Source organism: Aspergillus novofumigatus, assembly GCF_002847465.1.
Source record: "Aspergillus novofumigatus IBT 16806 chromosome Unknown P174scaffold_12, whole genome shotgun sequence".
NCBI classification, from domain to species: domain Eukaryota; kingdom Fungi; phylum Ascomycota; class Eurotiomycetes; order Eurotiales; family Aspergillaceae; genus Aspergillus; species Aspergillus novofumigatus.
This window is the reverse complement of record NW_020194285.1, coordinates 45,281-65,539: the sequence shown is the minus strand read 5'-3', so window position 1 is coordinate 65,539 and position 20,259 is coordinate 45,281. Positions and strand designations below refer to the sequence as shown.

General features: G+C 49.8%; 5 protein-coding genes across 5 annotated transcripts; 4 read left to right on the top strand and 1 right to left on the bottom strand.

Annotated features, from left to right (window-relative positions):
- Nucleotides 1-1,460: 1,460 nt before the first annotated feature.
- On the top strand, nucleotides 1,461-3,686 carry P174DRAFT_516288 (Zn(II)2Cys6 transcription factor; the record flags this gene model as incomplete). Its single annotated transcript, XM_024832313.1, has 4 exons — nucleotides 1,461-1,482; nucleotides 1,539-1,842; nucleotides 1,923-2,727; nucleotides 2,781-3,686. 4 exons carry the CDS (start codon nucleotides 1,461-1,463, stop codon nucleotides 3,684-3,686), a joined length of 2,037 nt encoding a protein of 678 aa, XP_024677235.1.
- A 924-nt stretch (nucleotides 3,687-4,610) lies between these two features.
- Nucleotides 4,611-5,216, top strand: P174DRAFT_464844 (DJ-1/PfpI family protein; the record flags this gene model as incomplete). The annotated part of the gene is made up of 1 exon (XM_024830462.1): nucleotides 4,611-5,216. One exon carries the CDS (start codon nucleotides 4,611-4,613, stop codon nucleotides 5,214-5,216), a length of 606 nt encoding a protein of 201 aa, XP_024677234.1.
- Nucleotides 5,217-8,620: 3,404 nt separating this feature from the next.
- On the top strand, nucleotides 8,621-10,641 carry P174DRAFT_446173 (dihydroxy-acid dehydratase). Its single transcript, XM_024828518.1, has one exon. It carries the CDS (start codon nucleotides 8,643-8,645, stop codon nucleotides 10,500-10,502), a length of 1,860 nt encoding a protein of 619 aa, XP_024677233.1. The 5' UTR covers nucleotides 8,621-8,642; the 3' UTR covers nucleotides 10,503-10,641.
- A 1,072-nt stretch (nucleotides 10,642-11,713) lies between these two features.
- Nucleotides 11,714-14,588, top strand: P174DRAFT_414808 (putative cell-associated beta-galactosidase; the record flags this gene model as incomplete). Its single annotated transcript, XM_024824403.1, has 1 exon — nucleotides 11,714-14,588. The coding sequence occupies one exon, from the start codon at nucleotides 11,714-11,716 to the stop codon at nucleotides 14,579-14,581; it is 2,868 nt and encodes a 955-aa protein (XP_024677232.1). The 3' UTR covers nucleotides 14,582-14,588.
- A 1,925-nt stretch (nucleotides 14,589-16,513) lies between these two features.
- Nucleotides 16,514-18,535, bottom strand: P174DRAFT_397503 (ankyrin; the record flags this gene model as incomplete). The annotated part of the gene is made up of 3 exons (XM_024823800.1): nucleotides 17,623-18,535; nucleotides 16,958-17,346; nucleotides 16,514-16,834 (listed from the first exon to the last, which is right to left on the bottom strand). The coding sequence occupies exons 1-3, from the start codon at nucleotides 18,410-18,412 to the stop codon at nucleotides 16,514-16,516; spliced, it is 1,500 nt and encodes a 499-aa protein (XP_024677231.1). The 5' UTR covers nucleotides 18,413-18,535.
- Nucleotides 18,536-20,259: the final 1,724 nt, after the last annotated feature.

Here is a 20,259-nt window from a genome sequence, read left to right as displayed (position 1 = left end):
ACCAGATGGCGTGAAGAAATCCGCTCTCCCACTTGGACCGCGCTTTTCCGCGGCCCGCGACGGGGGGATCTGGAGTGAGTGGGGCCGGTCCGGCCGCTCGTTCATAAAGCTATGCAAATGATTGATGCAATGCTGATGGGCGTTTGCTGTGCTGCTACGTGGTGTAAACATGTCACGTCACATCGCCTCTCTCAAACGGTCCCGTGACCTGCATCTCAATTCTCAACCACGCAACTGTGATCTACATCTATCAGATTGATCTTTTAATATCGTTAGCAATCCCCGGGTGCAATACGCGAGTGGTGCTGCTTTTTCAACCCTCTTTTTATTCCTGGTTTGATGCTCCCATGGCCTTCGGTGGCCGGCTCGGCGGCCGTGACAGGTTCGTTGCCTTAGTACGGATAACACGAGAGGCCTGGAATTCTAAGAGTCTTGGGGCATAGAATGTAACCGTGCTGATACTCCGCTAGTTGAATCTCGGAGATTTTCCGGGGCAACCCGATTTACGGGCGGAAGCGGGCCTCGTGGCTGCGACACTGAAAAAATCAAATCGACGGTCAATTAGGTTAAGGTTCTTCAGCCCCAGCTGACCTATCTGCTATGGCATGTCCCGTCGTGATCCTTCTTTGGCCCCGTGGTCCTCCAGTGTAAGGGAGATGTCAATCTAATGTCGAATTGGGAGGAAATCGGATAGGGGATTTACGAACTGTGACTGGGCCAATCAGATCACTGGGTTCTACCATGGATTCAACTCGCCTAACTGTGACGTGTTACCGAGTTTTATCGTTGGATTATGAAGAGTCAGTTAAGACGGCCAGATTGCCAGGTATCACACCTTCCTTTTATCCCAAAACATCCCGCTTGGTAGCAATTAGCGTAGATTCGCTAACCTATTAGCGAGAACCGGGTGAAAGGATATATAGTAATACGAAGGAGGCAGCAATGATCAGCGTCACATCCCTGCATTCCTGTGTTGGTCGCGCACGCGTCATGCCCTCCAAGATTCACGTATTGGCTGCAAGAGTTCGCTAAACTAGTATTAAGGTACCACGTACCTACCACTCCAAAGCACTACTGCAAGCCCAGCAGTTAGTTCATCTAAACCTTCCGCCGGCGGTCGTCCGAATCAGAGCCAATGTCTGCTCTGCAGACGGACTTTCTCTGCAGATCATCAACATTGCCGGTTCCAGAATTGGCAGGTTCTCGTATAGAGGCCAGTGCGGGAATGCCAATTCTCGTATATATGCAAGTTGACGCACCGTTTCATCTGCATCAATTTAAACTGAAGAATGTTCCGGATTAAGCTGGTAGCTCACTATATACCCCATGTTTCCACGTAGGTTTAGGATAGTAAAAGGTCTTTGGTCTTTCAAATTCAACTTCTTCGACAGTTCGTTGTCTCGGCTGCGTACCTTTACCTAGGTCACCGACAGAAAAGTGTACCCATCTACGTGATCTGCATGGATCCAGCAGTAAAGCTTGGTAAGCTTAGATTTGTCCGGGTCAAGACCGAAATTGCTGACTAGTTGGCAATCCAGCCGCACGGAGTCTGAATGGATGCTGGACCTGTCGAGTCCGTAAGAAGAAATGTGACGAAACTCGGCCTGTGTGTCGTTCATGCTCTTATTTTGGGCTGGAGTGCCACGGATACGGCCCAAGACCCGAGTGGATGGACAATGGCAGACTACAGAAAGAACAGGCTGCAAAATTCAAGCACATTGTCAGCCAACGGAAATCGTCAGCTCGAAAGGAAAGGCAAACTCGGGAAGCGCGTTCGTCGCAGGATTTTAACCAGAGCCTGGGGCCAGTATCGACTGAAGACGCGCCAACACACATAGCATCGTCATCCACTTCCGTGCCGCTCCCTTTTGCCGATTGCAATGATATCGGGGCCATGGCCCATTTTTTGATACAATCCTAAGTTCCTTTATGGACCCTACATGGGGCGCACTGCCCAACTATGACTATGTAGCTACTGTACCCCAGTCCCTTGTGAGCGAAGAACATCACCAACACCCATCTGCATTTTTCAGGAACATGGACTCAACGCAAAGCTCATTATCGCCCGGATCGTCTGGAGATTTATCATGGCTTGCCCCCGACATGATGGGTGTGCATGATGTGAAGGCTGTGCGGAATGCAATCCTCCCACAAGACGAGATGGGATTTGCCACGAATGGACGGTCCCTCTCAATGGTGGATGAATGGGCATGGGACTCCTCTTCAAATGGTAATGGCTTCCCCAGTCAGGCCAGTGTGAGTGACTATGCTGCCGGAAAGCCCACTGCTCCAGGACATTTTATGGCTTCTGGAAATGACCAAAAACATAGGGCCCCGCCAGAGGCTCTGATTGAGCCAGTCCGACATAGAGGAGCAGAGGACACGTTATTTATGCACTATCTGGATCGGGTATTCTACATCCAGTTCCCATTCTACCTCTCCCGAAACCCACGAGGAAGAGTTTGCCTGTTCTCGATTTTAAGGATGGTCAAGCCCGCTTATCTGGCGACTCTGGCCCTCGGTGAACGAGAGCTTCTCTCTGCCCATCCGCAACAGGGCGATGTCGCCGCCAGCCTGTCTCAACTGCGCGCCAAGGGCGGGTACTATGATCTGGCAGCTCAGGGCACACAACGCTTGCTGCAGGAATCACACACATGGGATAGGAGTGCTCATATAGTTCACAATATCGAGTCTCTCGCGTCCATCCTTCAGCTCTTGTTCTGGGAGGTATGTGGCTCCCACTGTTTTCTTTGTCGAGTCTCAATCGCTCAACGATCAAGCTCTTTGCCGGCGGCCGAGGGAATTGGCAGGTCCTCCTTCGTGACGCCGCTCGCCTGATTCCTGGCCTTCTAGAGGCGCGAACGCCTCTGACAAAACCAAAACTGTCCGGTTCTGACTATACAAACCCTCCACACCACATAGAAACACCCTCGCCCGACGATCATCGTGCCATTAGTGTCTTGCTTGGCTCCTTTATATCGCTTGATATCATCGCCTCCGCCTCCACTCGGCGGGCCCCATTTCTCAATATTGACCACGCACAGGCGCTGCGGAATCCTTGCATATCATTGGAAAGTATTATGGGCTGTAGCAACTCAGTCATGGGCCTGATCTTTGAGATCTCCTCGCTGGACAGGTGGAAGGAAGAGTCGCAGGCGGTCCGCAAGCTCAGCATTATCGATCTAGCGGAGCGTGGCCGCCAGATCGAGGAACGCCTTCGACAGGAACTTGTAGACATGGACGCTTTGCCAGAAACTGGCCCATCTTTGTTAAATCGGTCAGCAGTGCTCTCTGCTCCCGCCGACCCCGACGTTAACCGGCTTTTCGCCCTCTCCGCACTCATCTATCTCCATGTTGTGATCTCAGGAGCCCACCCAGAGCTGCCGGAGATCGCAGACGCGGTCTCACAAACCATCGCTGTTTTCAAGCGCCTCTGGGACCCAAGACTGCTCCAAAGTGTATTAGTCTGGCCATTTTGCGTGTCTGGCTGTCTAGCCCTGGGTGAACAGCAGAACTTCTTTCGCAACCTCTTCTCAGCAGCGGAGATTACAGAATCGACAGTTGGGACGTGTTTCGAGGCGTTTAGAATCATGGAGAAGTGTTGGGAAGCCAGAAGGTCAGGCCCCTTTAACTGCGACTGGGCTTCAATAATGAAACAGCAGGGTTATTATGTTTTGCTCAGATAGAACGATCCATAGAAAGTAGAGAGGTCATGGTCGCAGTGAGAATTTAAAGGCAGCAGTTTCTCCTTCCGTATGGAATTCCTGAAGGCAAGAATCCACATACATCCTCGCCTTGTCTTTTTTGATTTATTTTTCATGTCTAAGAGCTAACTGATGATGAGGTCATTTTGTAGTTCAGTTTGAAAGAACTCGCTGACTCAAAGAGATGGCAAGTCAATATTTTGATCATATTCAAAACGATGTGTATTTTATATATATATATATATATATATATTGACTTGTCCTAGGGGCCTATTAGCAATACAGACCTGATGTGATTCCTTCAGTGCACCCATATGATCTACTTTGCTCTGTTCTAATAGGATTAATGTGACAAATCCTTAGTGACCTCCAGCAGAGTGGCTGCATTGTTGACTCTCTCTGCCACAATATCTCTCCATCGCTAATAAAACTTAGCGAAGTAATGCATTCGAAAGAGAGGAACGGTGCTTATCTCGGCATTTGTGAGATTTCTCCGATTTCAAACTGTTGGTAAGACCCGGGAACGCTGGCAAGTCTCCATACCACGCTGACGGTTCATACAACACATGCCGATAGAGCGAGTAATTATCCATACTTTGCTTATAGTCAAAGGCTCTCTTAAACGCCATATACCTGTGGTCTACAGCCTTTGTTGCAGTCAGTCCCATGGTGCCTTGAGTGACGGTTTCAATGAGTATGACTCACTCCGCCACGTCGGCCGTAATAATCTCCGGGCGAGTAGCCAACAAAGGTAAGCTCCGAAGACCGGCATGTCTCACAATGACAGGACTGCATATACTGGAGAGATAAATTAAACGCTCTCACTCCCTCACTGACCATAAGAAGGCAGAGAGTTCACCAGTAAAGTCGGAGAATTCGTCTCCTATCATGTACAACCTACCCAACATGCATTTCGCCATGCTCCTCTTCCCTGGCTTTGAAGCCCTCGACGTCTTTGGCTCCCTGGAAGTCCTCAACGTCCTCTCCGAAAGAAAACAGATCTACCTCTCCCTCCTCGCGTCAAGCCTCACTCCCGTCTCAACTCAATCTCCAGACCCAGCCGTACATCGCATAGGCTCGATCTGCGCCCAGGAAGTACTCCCAACAGGTACTTTCGCCGACTTTTTGAAAAGCGCACCCGCCACGGATAGCGTTAAGGGCAAGATAGACGTGCTCGTCATGCCCGGCGGCGCGGGAACCCGCTTCCCGCACGCCATTGATCCCGTCATTGAGTTCGTGCGGGGAATCGCCCCATCAGTGAAGTACATCATGTCCGTGTGTAACGGTGCGGGCGTGTTAGCGCGGGCGGGCGTGCTGGATGGTCGACGAGCGACGACTAATAAGATGCTTTGGGGGTCGACAACGGCGCTGAGCGGGGAGGTGCGCTGGGTCAGAGAAGCCAGGTGGGTGGCTGATGGGAATGTGTGGACTTCTTCTGGGGTGAGTGCGGGGATCGATATGATGTTGGCTTTTGTGAGGGAAATATATGGGAAGGATCTGGCTGGGGGATAGCTCAAGAGATTGAGTATGTTTGGAATGTGGAGGAGGATGGGACAAGGGATCCGTTTGCTATTGCTGCTCCGTGAGGATACAAAGCTATTCCTCCAGTGCTAGTAGGCGCCCCAAATGACTCTGCAACCATGTCCGTGGCCAGCACTTGCAGTGTACTGTTATGGAGCATTTCTGACCAGGAATTGACTTACAAATTACTCTCGTTTGAGTAGACCACTTTCCCTCAAGGCAGCTTGTAGTTGCATGCCCAGATGACGTGCGTGACAGAAGCATTTTGGATGTTTCATGATAACCAATATTGTGTCAAGGCGAAGAGTGCTGCTTCCAAGCAAGTCAATCGGGCTTTATGTGATATTCTCACCTCACGATTACTTTCCCTTATATACACCTAGAACATGGAAAGCCGACAGATGGTCACTAATTGAAGCATTACCACGCGGAGTATTTACACGATAGGCCAGTTGAAGCATGGGAGAATCATGAAGACCTGTGTACAGAAAGCCTCGTTGACTCATTCCTGCGACGGCTTATGTCCCACGGGACATTCCGACCGCGCCGTATATGCACTGGGCGGGTAAGAAGACGACATTATAAAACTACCAGCCCGACCAAACGATGGAGGGCCGGGGCAACAAATAGCAGATCTTCGTTGACCACTCTGATCATTGTCTGTGTTGACTACGACCCACGTCCATCGCCTCTCGGACTTGATAGCCTTATGATTGGTGGCTTATCCGACGACGACCAGTGGACGCAAAGCTGATGCGATCAACGGTGCTGTCGGCCATAGATATGTATAAAGTGGCTATTGAGTAGAACGTGGTTCCCCAGTGCTTTGGGCTTTAGCGGTGATGAGATGAAGGACTCAGAACCGCATGGCCAACAGTTGTCGAAGGTATGCTAGCCCTTAACAGCAGGAGAGGTGAAATTGACGTGCTACCATCGACTGACACTTTCTAGTGGACAGCATCGACTAGCAGAGGTGCACAACTAGCAAAGGAGGAGAAGGTCCATACAATCTCTCTAATCACTTTAATTACCTCGACTACTGAGCCGCTCCGACCGCTGATTCGAGAGTCGCAACAACTGGATGACTAAAATCCAGTGCTTGCAGAATAAGCTGCGCGCCTGGTGGCCCTCTACCGACGGCTGTGGAAATCATATGTGGCGAAATATGCCGACAGCTCGCGCCTTAAGAAGGAAAACCATCAGCTGCAGCTCACCCACTCACGTCTCACTGATGAGAAAACCATCTTGAATGTCACTGTAGGGAGCAGGAAGCGCGTTCCAGCCACTTTCAAGAAGCGTTCCGAAAGGTGCGAGAAGGTGTGATTGAAATGTTCGAAAAGTGGGAGGATTCCAAAGCGGAGATGGCAACAGCGGACAGCGCCAAAGGAAAGAAGGAGAAAGGAAGCCAAGTTATGGCTGCTGCGGTATCATCAATGAACACTATAGATGGCCAAGGCCCTGGTGTTCTATGATAGACAACCCCGTTGTGCTCGATACATCTGCAAGGTCAAGAACTGCTTCCCCGGATTCTAGATCTCCACTTCGGAAACCTACGTGTGCTGGGGGAGAAGGCGGTGATCGCCGTCTCCATGTCATTCCCTGGATATTAGGCATGTGCGAATCTTTGCTTAGGGGGATGTGTTTATCTGCAGCGTAACCGTGACCTTGGAATGCTGCTGCACGTTGATTGGGGAATTGTCTCGCTGGGTGTTGGATTATTATCTTTACAACTGCTGCCTAGAGTCTCAAGGATTGAGCCCGTGATCATCCAGGATTTTTGCCGAAGCAAATCTTCACATCTCGTATCTGGAATATTCAAGAGTCTTCAGGAACAAATTCTCGGATGTTGCAATGAATTATGCATTGCAGACTTGGAAACTCGACATTGATGCATTCCCCATTTTCACTTATGGACTAACTACGGAGTACTGAGCCCCGCAGGGTCTACCTCGTATTGCCAGAACTACGCTATATCATGTGGGGACTACCTACCTTACTTCTCGAAAACTCCGCAAGGTCTCAGCCGAGGCATAATTTGTCCTTTCTTGACGCTGTTAGGCAGTCGCCCATTACATTAATTCTTGAACACTGCCGTGCCGAGTTTGATTAGCCTTCGGCTCAGAGTTAACGGTTAAGTGGGTATGAGATCTCCCTTGCCTTCAATGGCCCTCTACGCAAGCGATCCTGGCTCCGGTGGTCGATGATAAGGGATTATATTCCCTGCTCTTGATTTCATGATGCTCAACAGGAGTATTCGTAGGTTGGTTTCTAGCATTGTGACTGGGTCGAGGTCACAGGGGTCGAGCACTGTTGGTCCCTGGTTGGGTGTTCGACCGCTACAATCCAGGCATCGTGGTCTCACTCCAGGCGGGCAGTGTGCTGGTCGTGCTTCACTTCCAAGAGATCCGCTTTCGTGGATTCGGTGATTGCCGTTTGATGGGTGATGGTGTCCTTCAGGTTGTTGATGAGATGACGGACCTTGGCCGTGACTTGGCCATTGTGGTCGCCGGTGTCCGCAAACTCAGGGCTCGTGCGGGCCATGTTGGGCTCTACTCCATGGCGCGGGCTCCTTCTCTACTCCGTTCCTGGGTAGCCTCAAAGGGGTTCGGGCCGGGTGGGTCCGCCATCGGGCCGTGGTTAGCGCCCGCTCGGTACACAACATTTTGATCGCGAAGTCAATCACTAGCAGCGCGGGCGAGTATAAAGCCGTTATAGAGGTCGTGGGCGTGTGTAGACAAGATTCTCCGGGAGACACGGTTGACTGAAAAAGTAGTGTCACCTCCGAACAGCTCTTGATTTTCAATCTGAATCCTACGCCAGACTAGACATGGTCGGGCTCATTGTCCACGGATTGTATACGGACATTTGCCAAAGTCGATCAAATATCCACTTGGGCAGGTAAGAGAAAAGAAACTATATCGAAGGGTGACACTGCTTTTGCAACCAACTGTAAGGCTTCTTTTCGGCAGATTGCCAGAAAAAGCCGTCTTCTAGGGGGTCATTAGTTCCTGAGCAAGCCTTGGCCATGAATATGTATAATTGACTACTCCATTATGTTATCTTAGTGGCTTACATATTACCAGAGAGGTACACCGTCAAATGGCGGTTTTTTAGGTCTTCAATTAGTTAGCTGTAAGTGATTTGTTTTGCATTACTCCACCTGTTATTGGGCAGCTGAAGCCGAGATCCCGCGAATGAAGGAGAGACCGGAGTTGGACTGCAACTCCGGATATTACCTTACCTCTACCAATGCACCTTCTAAATGAGTCACGCCTGCTCGACAATCAGTCATCTGACAGTGTTGGTGCCTTGAACAAGCTGAATCTTGTTTTTTCCTTCTTTTTTTCTTTCCTGCTCCCTTTTCTTCCCCTCAACCTGTCTCATTCCCCGTATGCCGTACACGTATCCACGAGCATCATGTTCGCGACGAGTATCCTATTGAGAGCTCGGGGATTGAGCCCACGAGCCCAGTTTGAGAATACGTACGAGAGGACCTTCCCTCGCAATGCTTCTCTCTCCTCCTCAAAAATAACCATCTTTACTAGTCGTCTTCCATCTTCCACTACCGGGCGCCGTTATAAATCCGACGAGAGCCTCAACCGAATTTCCTCGAAAATCACACAATCCAAATCCCAGGGCGCCTCACAAGCAATGCTCTATGCCACCGGCCTAACAGAGGAAGACATGTCCAAGCCGCAGGTCGGTATCTCCTCGGTGTGGTTCGAGGGTAACCCCTGTAATATGCACTTGCACGACCTGTCCGCGATCGTGCGCGATTCCGTGCTCCGGGCGGGTCTGGTCCCTATGCGATTCAACTCGGTTGGAGTGTCGGATGGGATCAGTATGGGCACAAAGGGAATGAGATATAGCCTGCAAAGTCGGGAGCTGATCGCCGATGGCATTGAGACGGTGATGAATGCCCAGTGGTATGACGCGAATGTGTCGCTCCCTGGTTGCGATAAGAATATGCCAGGTGTGTTGATGGCGATGGGACGCACGAATCGACCCAGTATCATGGTCTATGGCGGCAGTATCAAGCCCGGATGCAGTGCAAAGGGTCAAAAGTTGGACCTGGTCAGTGCATTCCAGTCGTATGGGCAGTTCATCACCGGCCAGATCGACGAGAAGGAACGGTTAGATATTATTCGCAATGCATGCCCTGGCAGAGGTGCCTGCGGTGGCATGTACACGGCCAATACGCTGGCCACGGCCATTGAGGCTATGGGTATGACCGTTCCTGGTAGCAGTAGTTGCCCGGCAGACGACCCAAAGAAGCTAGTTGAGTGCAAAAACATCGGCGAGGTGGTTAAGACTATGCTCAGGGAAGATATCAAGCCCAGGGATGTCTTGACACGTCAGGCTTTTGAGAATGCAATGATTGTGGTGAACGTGCTGGGTGGCAGCACCAACGCTGTTCTGCATTTGATTGCTATTGCTGACTCTGTCGGTATCAAGTTGACTATTGATGACTTCCAGGCAGTGTCTGACAAGACACCGTTCCTGGCTGATTTGAAGCCATCTGGAAAATACCTTATGAACGACCTATATAACATCGGTGGCACACCAGCCCTCCTTAAATATCTCCTGAAGGAGGGCTTGATCGACGGCTCAGGAATTACTGTCACTGGCAAAACAATGAAGGAGAATGTAGCCTCGTGGCCCTACTTCCCTGCTGACCAGGACATCATCCGCCCCCTCAGCAACCCTATCAAACCATCTGGTCATCTCCAGATTCTTCGCGGATCGCTGGCCCCGGGCGGTTCCGTGGGTAAGATTACTGGCAAGGAGGGTCTGCGATTCGAGGGCATAGCCAAGTGCTACGACTATGAAGATGCATTCATAGAGTCCCTTGAGCGGGGCGAGATCAAGAAGGGCGAGAAAACAGTCGTGATTATCCGGTATGAAGGTCCCAAGGGTGGCCCAGGAATGCCTGAGATGCTCAAGCCCAGCGCGGCCATTATGGGTGCCGGTCTTGGCCAGGACGTTGCGCTTCTCACGGACGGGAGATTCTCGGGTGGCAGTCACGGATTCTTGATCGGACATATCGTGCCGGAAGCCATGGAGGGCGGCCCAATCGCATTGGCACGAGACGGTGATCGGATTGTGATTGATGCTGAGGAAAGAGTGGTTGACCTGGATATCCCGACTGAAGAGCTCGGGAAGAGGAGGAAGGAGTGGAAAGCACCCCCGCTCCGATACCAGAAGGGAACTTTGAAGAAGTATTGCACGCTGGTCAGCGATGCCAGCCATGGTTGTGTCACGGACGGACCGATCTAGGCATCCCGTCCAAATGTACAAAGACAGCAGGTAGATGGGAACTAAAGTCCAAGTATACATATCTTCAGTTTTCATCATAGGTTAACTTACCATATCCCCTTCGGCCCTGTAGGAGCAAATCTAAATGATGATATTACTAGCCTGGATAGGTAGCACTTGCATCGATTGAAATCAAGATTTTCTACTCTAGAGCTCATAAGAAAACAAGGAGCCGAATGAGAGCACAGGCCCAGCTGCATGTAGAATTGGGAATCGGTCAGCACACGGGCATTTCGTGGGCATTTCGCGGTCCTCTTTCTCTGGCCAGTGAATGGAGGGCTGCCTGTGGTCGTCGCTGACCACCGTCAATACATACCACCGGGTCGCTTCCGTTGAATTGCCCTATTGATACCTACATAGTCTACTCCGATGAGGCAGGTATATCCTGAGTATCCACTTTCCATATTACCGATTACGTGCCTGTGACTTGCACTTCTGAGGCAGTACGTAGCTGAATTGATAGGGATCCAGCCCAGACCGGTCCAAATTGAGGGGCAGCGAAGGAGTAGAGTTTGATATCACCCTCTGTTGCGCCCGATGTTTCAGTGGAGACTATCAACAACCAAGGTGCGGCTAAGAAGGTGGAGCTGTGTCGGAGGATCCCATCTGCATCAGATCAAGCTCTGCTGGCGGAGTAATGAACTTTCTCCGCTGCGTGATTTGATGTTATCTGGTGATTGCTTGCTTATTGTTCGGACAACTCCTCGCTCTCCGGTACCGGCTCCCCGTCAGAGATGCGAGCTATGATCCGCTCTGATTCAGTCTAAAGTGAGAGTGTCGGGATAGCTCCACCCGAAATGCGGGGACTAGCATATCACGGCGAGTTTCTGGCCCCGTTTGCCGAATTTGCCAAGGGAGACTATATTAATTCGATGCAGATCTCCTGGATTCGATCCGGCATCATAGGGTGCTCGGCCTTTGCTCAATCCATTGAACAGCAGATTACTGCGATGAGATCTCTCCCAGCCCATCTCAGGGATGCTTACCAGTGGTGGATTAATGACACCCTCGTCTTATGCAGTTGCCGTTGCCGGGATCGGTAACTGACATCAGAATGTCCATTGTGGCAGGATGGCTGCGGAGTATCTGATCATGCGAGGGTATAAATGGGATCCCAGTCGAGGACGATACACAGACTAAGGCTCTAATTGGTATCTGTCGATATATCTACAATGAGAGAGTCCATTCTTTCAGTCCTCGTGTTCTTCTCTCTCCTGCTCATCGTCCAAACAAGAGATGATGGCCGTATGAGATACAACTTCAACCCTGGGTGGAAAGTACTCGCGGGCAATCCTGCGTCTGCACAGTCGCCGTCCTTCATCGACAACGATTGGAAGGACGTAACACTCCCCCATGCCTGGAATGAAGACGATGCTTTCCGCGTGGACATTGCCAACCTGTCCACCGGAATTGCCTGGTACCGGAAGCATTTTGACCTGCCAGCCACGAGCCGGGATAAGAAAGTCTTTCTCGAGTTCGAAGGCATCCGCCACGCCGGGGAGTTTTACCTTAATGGCAAGTGGATCGGTCGCAGCGAGAACGGGGTCATGGCCTTTGGCTTTGATGTCAGCGATGTCGCGCTCTACAATCAGACCAACGTCCTCGCGGCTCAAATCGACAATAGCTGGACGTACCGGGAGAAGGCCACCAATACGCCATACCAGTGGAACGACAAGAATTTCTATGCCAACTACGGAGGGATCAACAAGAACGTTTTCCTGCATGTTACGGATCGACTGTACCAGACTCTACCGTTGTACTCCAATCTGCAGACCACCGGGGTTTACATCTATGCCACCGACCTGGATATACCCCGCAAGAGCGCTACCATCAACATAGCATCGCAAGTTCGCAATGAGTATCTACAAGCCAGGACATTCCAGTACCAAGTCGAAATCCACGATGCCGTACAGGGTAAGAAACTCAAGACCGTCACCGGCGGCCGGTACACCCTACAAGCGAATGAGACCCGGACCATCCGCACCGCAACACACCTCTCGGACCTAAACTTCTGGAGCTGGGGTTACGGCTACCTCTACGACGTCCGGACCTCGCTACTCCTCAACAACCACGCCATCGACACCGTCACAACCCGCACCGGCTTCCGCAAAACCGAGTTCACCCACGGCGCGTTCAAGCTCAACGATCGCACCCTCCACCTAAAAGGCTACGCCCAACGCACAACAAACGAATGGCCCGCCCTCGGCTGCGCGGTCCCACCCTGGCTCTCCGATTTCTCCAACAGCCTCGTCCTCGCCAGTAACGCCGCCCTCATTCGCTGGATGCACGTCACCCCTTGGAAACAAGACGTCGAGTCCCTCGATCGCCTGGGCCTGCTCCAGGCCCTGCCGGCGGGCGACTCCGAAGGCGACGCAACAGGCCGGCGCTGGGCGCAGCGCACGGAGCTCATGCGCGACGCAATCATCTACAACCGGAATAACCCCAGCGTCATCTTCTACGAAGCCGGCAACCACGGGGTCTCGGAGGCGCACATGAGCGAGATGAAGGCTCTGCGGGATACGTACGATCCGCACGGGGGTCGCGCGGCGGGATCGCGCGAGATGCTGAATAGCTCCGTGGCGGAGTACGGGGGCGAAATGCTGTATATCAATAAGGGGGCGCGCATCCCCCTCTGGCAGATGGAGTATAGTCGTGACGAGGGGTTGAGGAAGTACTGGGATGACTGGTCGCCGCCGTACCATGTGGACGGGGCGGGGCCGCCGTACAAGGGGGAGGATGCGAGCGAGTACAACCGCAACCAGGACACGCATGCGGTGGAGAATGTGCGGCGATGGTTTGATTATTTCGAGCAGCGGCCTGGGACGGGGACGAGGGTTAATGCCGGTGGCGTGAATATTATATTTTCTGACTCGAATACACACCACCGAGGAGCGGAGAGCTACCGACGCTCTGGCGAGGTGGATGCCGTCCGGCTGCCGAAGGATGGGTGGTACGCGCACAAGGTGATGTGGGATAGCTGGGTTGATGTCGAGCGTTTGGCAGGGCATATCATCGGGCATTGGAACTACAACGACAGTACGGTCAAGGATGTCTATGTTGTGTCCACAGCGGAAGAGGTGGAGCTGTTTCTGAATGGCAAGTCTGTGGGCAAGGGCGAGCAGAGCAGCCGATTCCTCTTCACTTTCGCCAATGTAACTTGGCAGTCTGGCACGATCAGGGCTGTAGGACGGTTAGACGCTCGTGAATCTGTGCTGGACACGAAGACGACTGCTGGTGAGCCGGCCAGTATCCGGCTGACGCCTCATACCGGGCCATCTGGATTTGTGGCTGACGGTGCGGATATTGCCTTCGTGGATGTCGAGGTGGTCGATGCAAAGGGCCAAAGGAACCCCATTGCTCTGAGCATCGTTGACTTTGCTCTTTCTGGCGAGGCTTCCTGGCGTGGCGGAATCGCTCAGTGCGCCAACAACTGCATCCTGTCAACTACCCTCCCAGTCGAAAACGGAGTCAACCGGGTCATGCTGCGGTCTACGACAAGAGCCGGCAAGGTGGCTCTGACTGCTACATCCGACGGGCTCAAACCAGCAAGCATCACCCTCAACACCAAGCCATTTGCCAGTAAGGGCGGGTTGAGCACCGTCATTCCCGGGTCAGATCTTCCTTTTGATCTCTCTCGCGGCCCGACACCGTCGGGTGAATCATACACCATCTCTCGCAAAGCCGTGGAGGTTCCGAACGTCACTGCTGGATGTGACACGGAGAACATGATCGATTCCTACGACGATGACGAGGAAACAGAGTGGTCCTGTGACGGGGACAAAAACAGCACCTGGATCAAGTACTCTTGGGACAGTCCAGTCAATGTGTCGCAGATGGTTATGAAGCTCCACAGCTTCCGAACGACAAAGTATCCAGTTCAGATCAGCGTGGACGACAACGTAGTTTATGAAGGGATCACCCCAACTTCTCTGGGTTATGTGACGTTGGATCTCAATACTACTGTTGGCCAGAGTGTGACGGTGGCTTCAGAGGACGGCGATCTGGGAATTATCGAGGCGGAGATCTACGCACCGGCATAACTCATCTATCACTAATACGCTAGTCGTCACTGCTATTGCTTGAATCCACAGACACTGCCCGCCACTGTCAGACACCCTTCGCGTAGACGTAGTCGACGCCAACACATTCTTCGACAACACCACCGCATGACCCAGAACATAGACCCGCAAGCTCAAAAAATTCAACCATGCCAGCCCGACAAGATAAACCAACAGCCGCCACGGGATCATCCTGTACGTCATCACTGACTAAGGTCTGACAGGCAAGGCTCTATTAGTACTGTACTGCTGTTCACTACACAAACCCTGCTCTACTTATTATCATGGACAGCCCTGTGTTATTAGACAGCCTGTTAGGCATGAGATAGGTGTGGGCTAACTGCTTATAGTATAATTACTAGGTGTATCAGAACCATTCCTTCTTTCAAGGATGACTAGTAGCCTTTTAAGCTATGATGATAAAGCCTCTTAGTCCTGGCTGATCAACACATGGGACCAAGATTTACAGTATGTGCTAATACTAGGTAAGTTCAGCCATACACTACTACACTATATTCCCTAAGCCCTACCCTAGATCCTGTCTCCTGCTAAACACAGCCTAATTACCTTAGATTTCTCCCATTTGCTGAATGGGAGAAATGGACAGAGGATAATTACTATAAGGAACCAGAAGAGCCCGAATTCATTTACTATATAATCACATGGAAGCTTATGATTAACTATATAATTAAGGCCTAGGAGACTAAGTAGGATTTGGTTATAGCTCCTAGTGAATATTAGGAGAAGCACCTGAAATAGAAAATTAAAGAGTTAGTGCACATGAAGAAACATAACTGGTGTGTCTAGTCAGAAGACATAGTAATAATAGTATTAGTAAACCACAATAATCAAGGCCCGCTTGAGACGCTTTTAAGTCCACTAACATTAATTAGAAACCACTGGGGAGGTAGCTTTATAAGTAGAGTAATCTAGTCCACCTGGGCAGGACACCCCAGGATACTGTTATATTTAAGTATATATAAGATGATGCTACATCACCTCAAAGTAACAGGAAAGGTTCCACCAGCAGAATGCTTGCTAAACAAGATGCAGAGATTATTACTAAGGAATATTCTAGACAGCCTTCAAGCTAGAGATATATATATAAACTTATGCAATGCTCAGTGCCTTTATATAGTGACTTTAGCTAGTAGTGTTAGCAGGATCGTAAGGGTAGGAAACACTATAGACTACAGAACCCCCACCTTATAAACCTCACTGCCCATGTGGATAATAGCGGTAAATTAGACAGCCATAATAATGTCCCAGAGAATATTTAACAAGCTTTATACCTAAAGGCTCAGTAAAAGCTTAAGAGAGCCTTAAATAAAACAAATAATTAGCTTATATTTAATGCTCCCTATCTAATTAATATTAATCTCTTACCTGCGTAGGGCATATATGAATCTATTATGACTATATCACCCTCCAGACCTGCACCTTTAAATAAAAGAGTTAAAATTATTAGGCTGAGAGTTGCTGCCATCAAGGAATACTGCAAATAGCACAAACTGCAGGTCACTGATAAAGCACGCAAGGCGGACTGGCGTAAGGCACATGATTTAACTTTGTTAAATGGCCTTGACATCACGTTAGTTAAAGAGGATCAAGAGCATGTGTAGCAACTCACTAAACAAGGGGTAATAAAGGGGGCCGCATGGTGATTTATTTGCAGCACCTACAAGTAGGCTAACCGTGTGAGAAAGATTTGCCACCAGAGGGAAGCATATAGGACTATCCAGAAGATATTGCTGCTTGAATACTGGTACTGTAGAATACAGTCATTCTCAAAATCGCCTTGACCAATACAATCTTCATAACTCTCTTCTGAAGCTATGTTGCACGATAGAAATATGGCTATGTAGTTCCCTTTGCCCTCCAACCAAACACTAGCAAAGCTGATAGGGAGATATGTTATCTTTCCCGACAGAATCCTAGGATTAGAGATTCACATTGCCTACAGCCCCGATGAAGTTCTGCCTTTTCTTCAACAAAATAGCAGATAATCCTTTTTCGGTCTGCCTCCTCCATGTCGGGCACTGTCGCAGCGTAATGGATTGGTGGCCTGCCTTCTCGGTCTTTACAACACATATCTCCCCCGAGTTCGGAAATGAACTTGATCACATCTATCAATACCCACTGCGTCATGGCAAGATGAGCAATGGTTTGCCCATTACTGTTAACTGCATTCGGGTCACAGCCGGAGTCAACGAGCAATTTGATTGTTGATTTGCACTCGGGTTCAGAGGTAGCAAACGAACCTACATAGTAATGCAGTGGCGTATTTCGGTCTCCATTGCCTGAGCCCACTATTGCCCTATCTGTTGGTGAGATTGTTTGGAGTATATGCTGAATAACACGGTCACACTCCCATTCTTTCGCAGCAGTATGAAGGACAGTGTTTCCTTCCTCATCTCGAATCCTCCAATCGGCACCGCAATTTAAGAGATATTTTATCAATCTGACTTTGGCGCCGTCTTGATGTTTGCCACCACCAAATCTGCAAAGTAGGTGTAGGAGAGTCCGCCCCCTCTTGTCTTGCGCGTTGATATTAGCGCCTGCGGAAACAACATAGGTGATGGTATCATTCACATCCTGGTCCCGCACATGATCTCCATAATATGTGCACGTCTGCAACATTTCGTTGGCAACTGCGGTGAGGTCAAGGTGAACCTTTCCCTCCTTATAAAGGTCACAAAGCACGCGAACTGTCCCGGCATAAGCCTCGCGGACACAGGTCTCAAGTCCTTCCTGAATATAACCATTCGATGTCCAAAATGCTGGTGCGTCGTTGATCCCCGCAATCAAAATAACTAGTTCCGGACACCGGCCCAGAACGGCGATATCAAACGGCGTTTTAGGCTCTGTATACCCTGGGTTGTTTTGTGCTAAAGGATTGGCTCCAAAATCGAGGAGCAGCTGCACTGTCTCTATGCTCCATGTCCTGACTGCGGAGTGCAGGACTGTATCTCCATCATCATAGAACATAGAGATCTTCTCTGGAATCCAGGATCTAGGGACACCTTTGAGAGAAGCAATTGGCTCGTTGATATCGTAGCCGCGGGGATCCGATTTCATTGCGCTGAGGAGGATCTTGCTAGCCCCGACGCGTTTTTGTAGAATAGCTGAAATCAGGGGCGGATGACCGTATTTATTGGCAGCGAATACATCTGCCCCGTTGGCGACGAGAATACCAACTAAACTGTCGTAGCCCCGGCGACTTGCATAATGTAATGCAGTGTGCCCATCAGGTGTGCAATGAGAGATATCCCCTCCAGCAGCCTGAATAGCCCATATCAACTTTTCGACGACGGGTTGTGAGGTACCTGTATGCACATAAGCCAGGATAGTTCTTCCACGAGCCAGACTGAGGACATCCGCTCCAGCATCGATGAGCTCCACGGCCATTGCCTCTTTACCCTTCTCTAGGGCTGTATGTAGAGGTGTCTCGCCATTCTGATTGCTCACGGAGACATTGGCACCCTTTTCCAGGAGAATATTCATCAGGGCCCTGTTCCCAGCTGCTGCAACATAGTGGAGGATAGACCGGCCCTTAGCAGCCTGTACCGCGAGCAGTTTCTCCGAGTTGGAGCTGAAATAAGCGAGAATGAATTGCGACCGTAACCTTGCAATGCTAACGCTGGCTTTTGGACGGACAGAATTGAAGAAGAGCCTATCATATAAAGGCCGGGTTCCGATCCGAGCGAAGAATGTTGATGTGCGGACGAGCCTTGCGAGGTCTGATAGGGGGAGATGTTCAAAGATCTCGGAAAGGATCTCTGAAGGGAGTGATGCGAGGGTTTGTGGCACCATTGTTCAAGTACATGACATATTCAAAGGTGCAGCTGAGTTAAAAGAAGTGGGAACTGTTGACTCTGTTGGTTTCAAGGACCTGAGCCCTCCGAACAGGTGCCGGGCCTTCTGGGGAGCCGCAGAAGCTGGGAAAAAAGCTTATTGATAAGATGTTTTCAAACTTAGATCCAAACATGGCTGGGTTTGGTTTCTATAATTCTTTCTGCATCGCGTAATTTTACGGAGTTAGGTACTGTAACACGCAAGTCAGATTCTACAGTAACACCTCGTAAGTTTAGACCCCTCCTTGACCCACCTCTTCACCACTTCACCGCCTACCTTATGAATGCCACTTCTGCCACAATCTTCTTCCCCTGGGGGGCTTTTAGCCAGCATAGTATTAGATAATCATAGAGGGTCTGGGGCGAGGGTGTCCAAACTTATGAGGTGTTGACTGTACTGTCCCTCAACTGAATGCAGCCCCTTCAACGATTTTTCTGCGCTAATGCCTTGCCGGTGGGTCCACAAAGTAGTTTTGAGTGTATGTTGGTCAAGCCGATTTCGAGAACCGCTGTACACTGCTTTTTTGAGGATTTTTGAAGGTGGAACTGCTAATTCTGCATTGCATATGTATTGAACTTTTCCTGGCGTGGAATGAAAGCCTGCTTACTTAGCTTGTAAATTCTATAGTATCAAGCTCCGAATTTCTTTTTCTTATTGGGTGGTGATTGGCTTGGCTACAAGCAAGCTCCCACAGCACCCGCCCCCTCTTGGGCTCCCTCATCTGCTGTTCAGCACCCCCCATCCTGGTGACTGCATCCAGCCCAGACTGCCGCCCCGGCCATTAGGGAGGGATAATCTGGGAATTAAGAATGAAGCATATTATTCTTATAAACCAGTGTGAGAAGAGCATGCAAAGCCAGTTGATAGTAAGAGATAGTGAGGTCAAAGATAGAGGCAGAGAGGCAGAGAGGCAGAGAGGCAGAGAGGCAGAGAGGCAGAGAGGCAGAGAGGCAGAGAGGCAGAGAGGCAGAGAGGCAGAGAGGCAGAGAGGCAGAGAGGTAAGAGAGGAAGAGGCAGATTTGGTGGGGTGCAGGAGCCCATGCACAGCAGCAAAGAAAGGGAAGGCAGTGCGGCAGACTGAGTGGCAGAAGCACCTTAAAGTGTGAACTTCACCCAAGCAGCCAAGTATATATAATGATAAACCACCAAACTTAGAGTTGCATAACCGAACCGCTAAAATCGAATCCAACCCTCACTGAACTCGCAGTGGTTCGGGTTCAGTCCCTAGCCTAGAAAATTGCAACTGTTTCAGTTTCCCTACCCTAAAACTCAAAACCATTCAGTTAATCCGTTGGTTATTGTTTTTGTGGTTTTATTGGATTAGGTTAACCAAACCTCACTGTTTTGCTTAGTAATCACTAATTTCTAGGATTTCTCTAGAACTATTAATATCACTAAATAGCCTAGTATCTAGTCTATCTAAATATGAAATATCTATTAAAAATATCTAGTGGTTGGTGAGATATAAGGGAATAAGCATTTCTGTCATAGGTTAGTATGTAAGTAGTGGTGGGTTATATATATGCAACCAATCCTTGACAACCACCATGTTTAAAAATGCCTTTTTAACCACCACCTATTCAGCCCTATAGATATTGAATCGATATTTTTAGATATAGATTAAAATGACCATAATTATCAATATTTCATACAAAAATATTAATTTTCTATAGGTATAGTAATAGTATGGTAGATAGTATGGCAGTTAATAGCCATTTAAAATTTCAAGACAGTTAAAATTCACCAAATGATAGTGGTTTCAACCTAAAATCAAACTGAATCCAACTATAGTTAGTTAGTAGTGG

Bases quoted from the DNA above. Each gene is read 5' to 3' on its own strand.
- P174DRAFT_446173 (XM_024828518.1), top strand. From the start codon at position 8,643: ATGTTCGCGACGAGTATCCTATTGAGAGCTCGGGGATTGAGCCCACGA.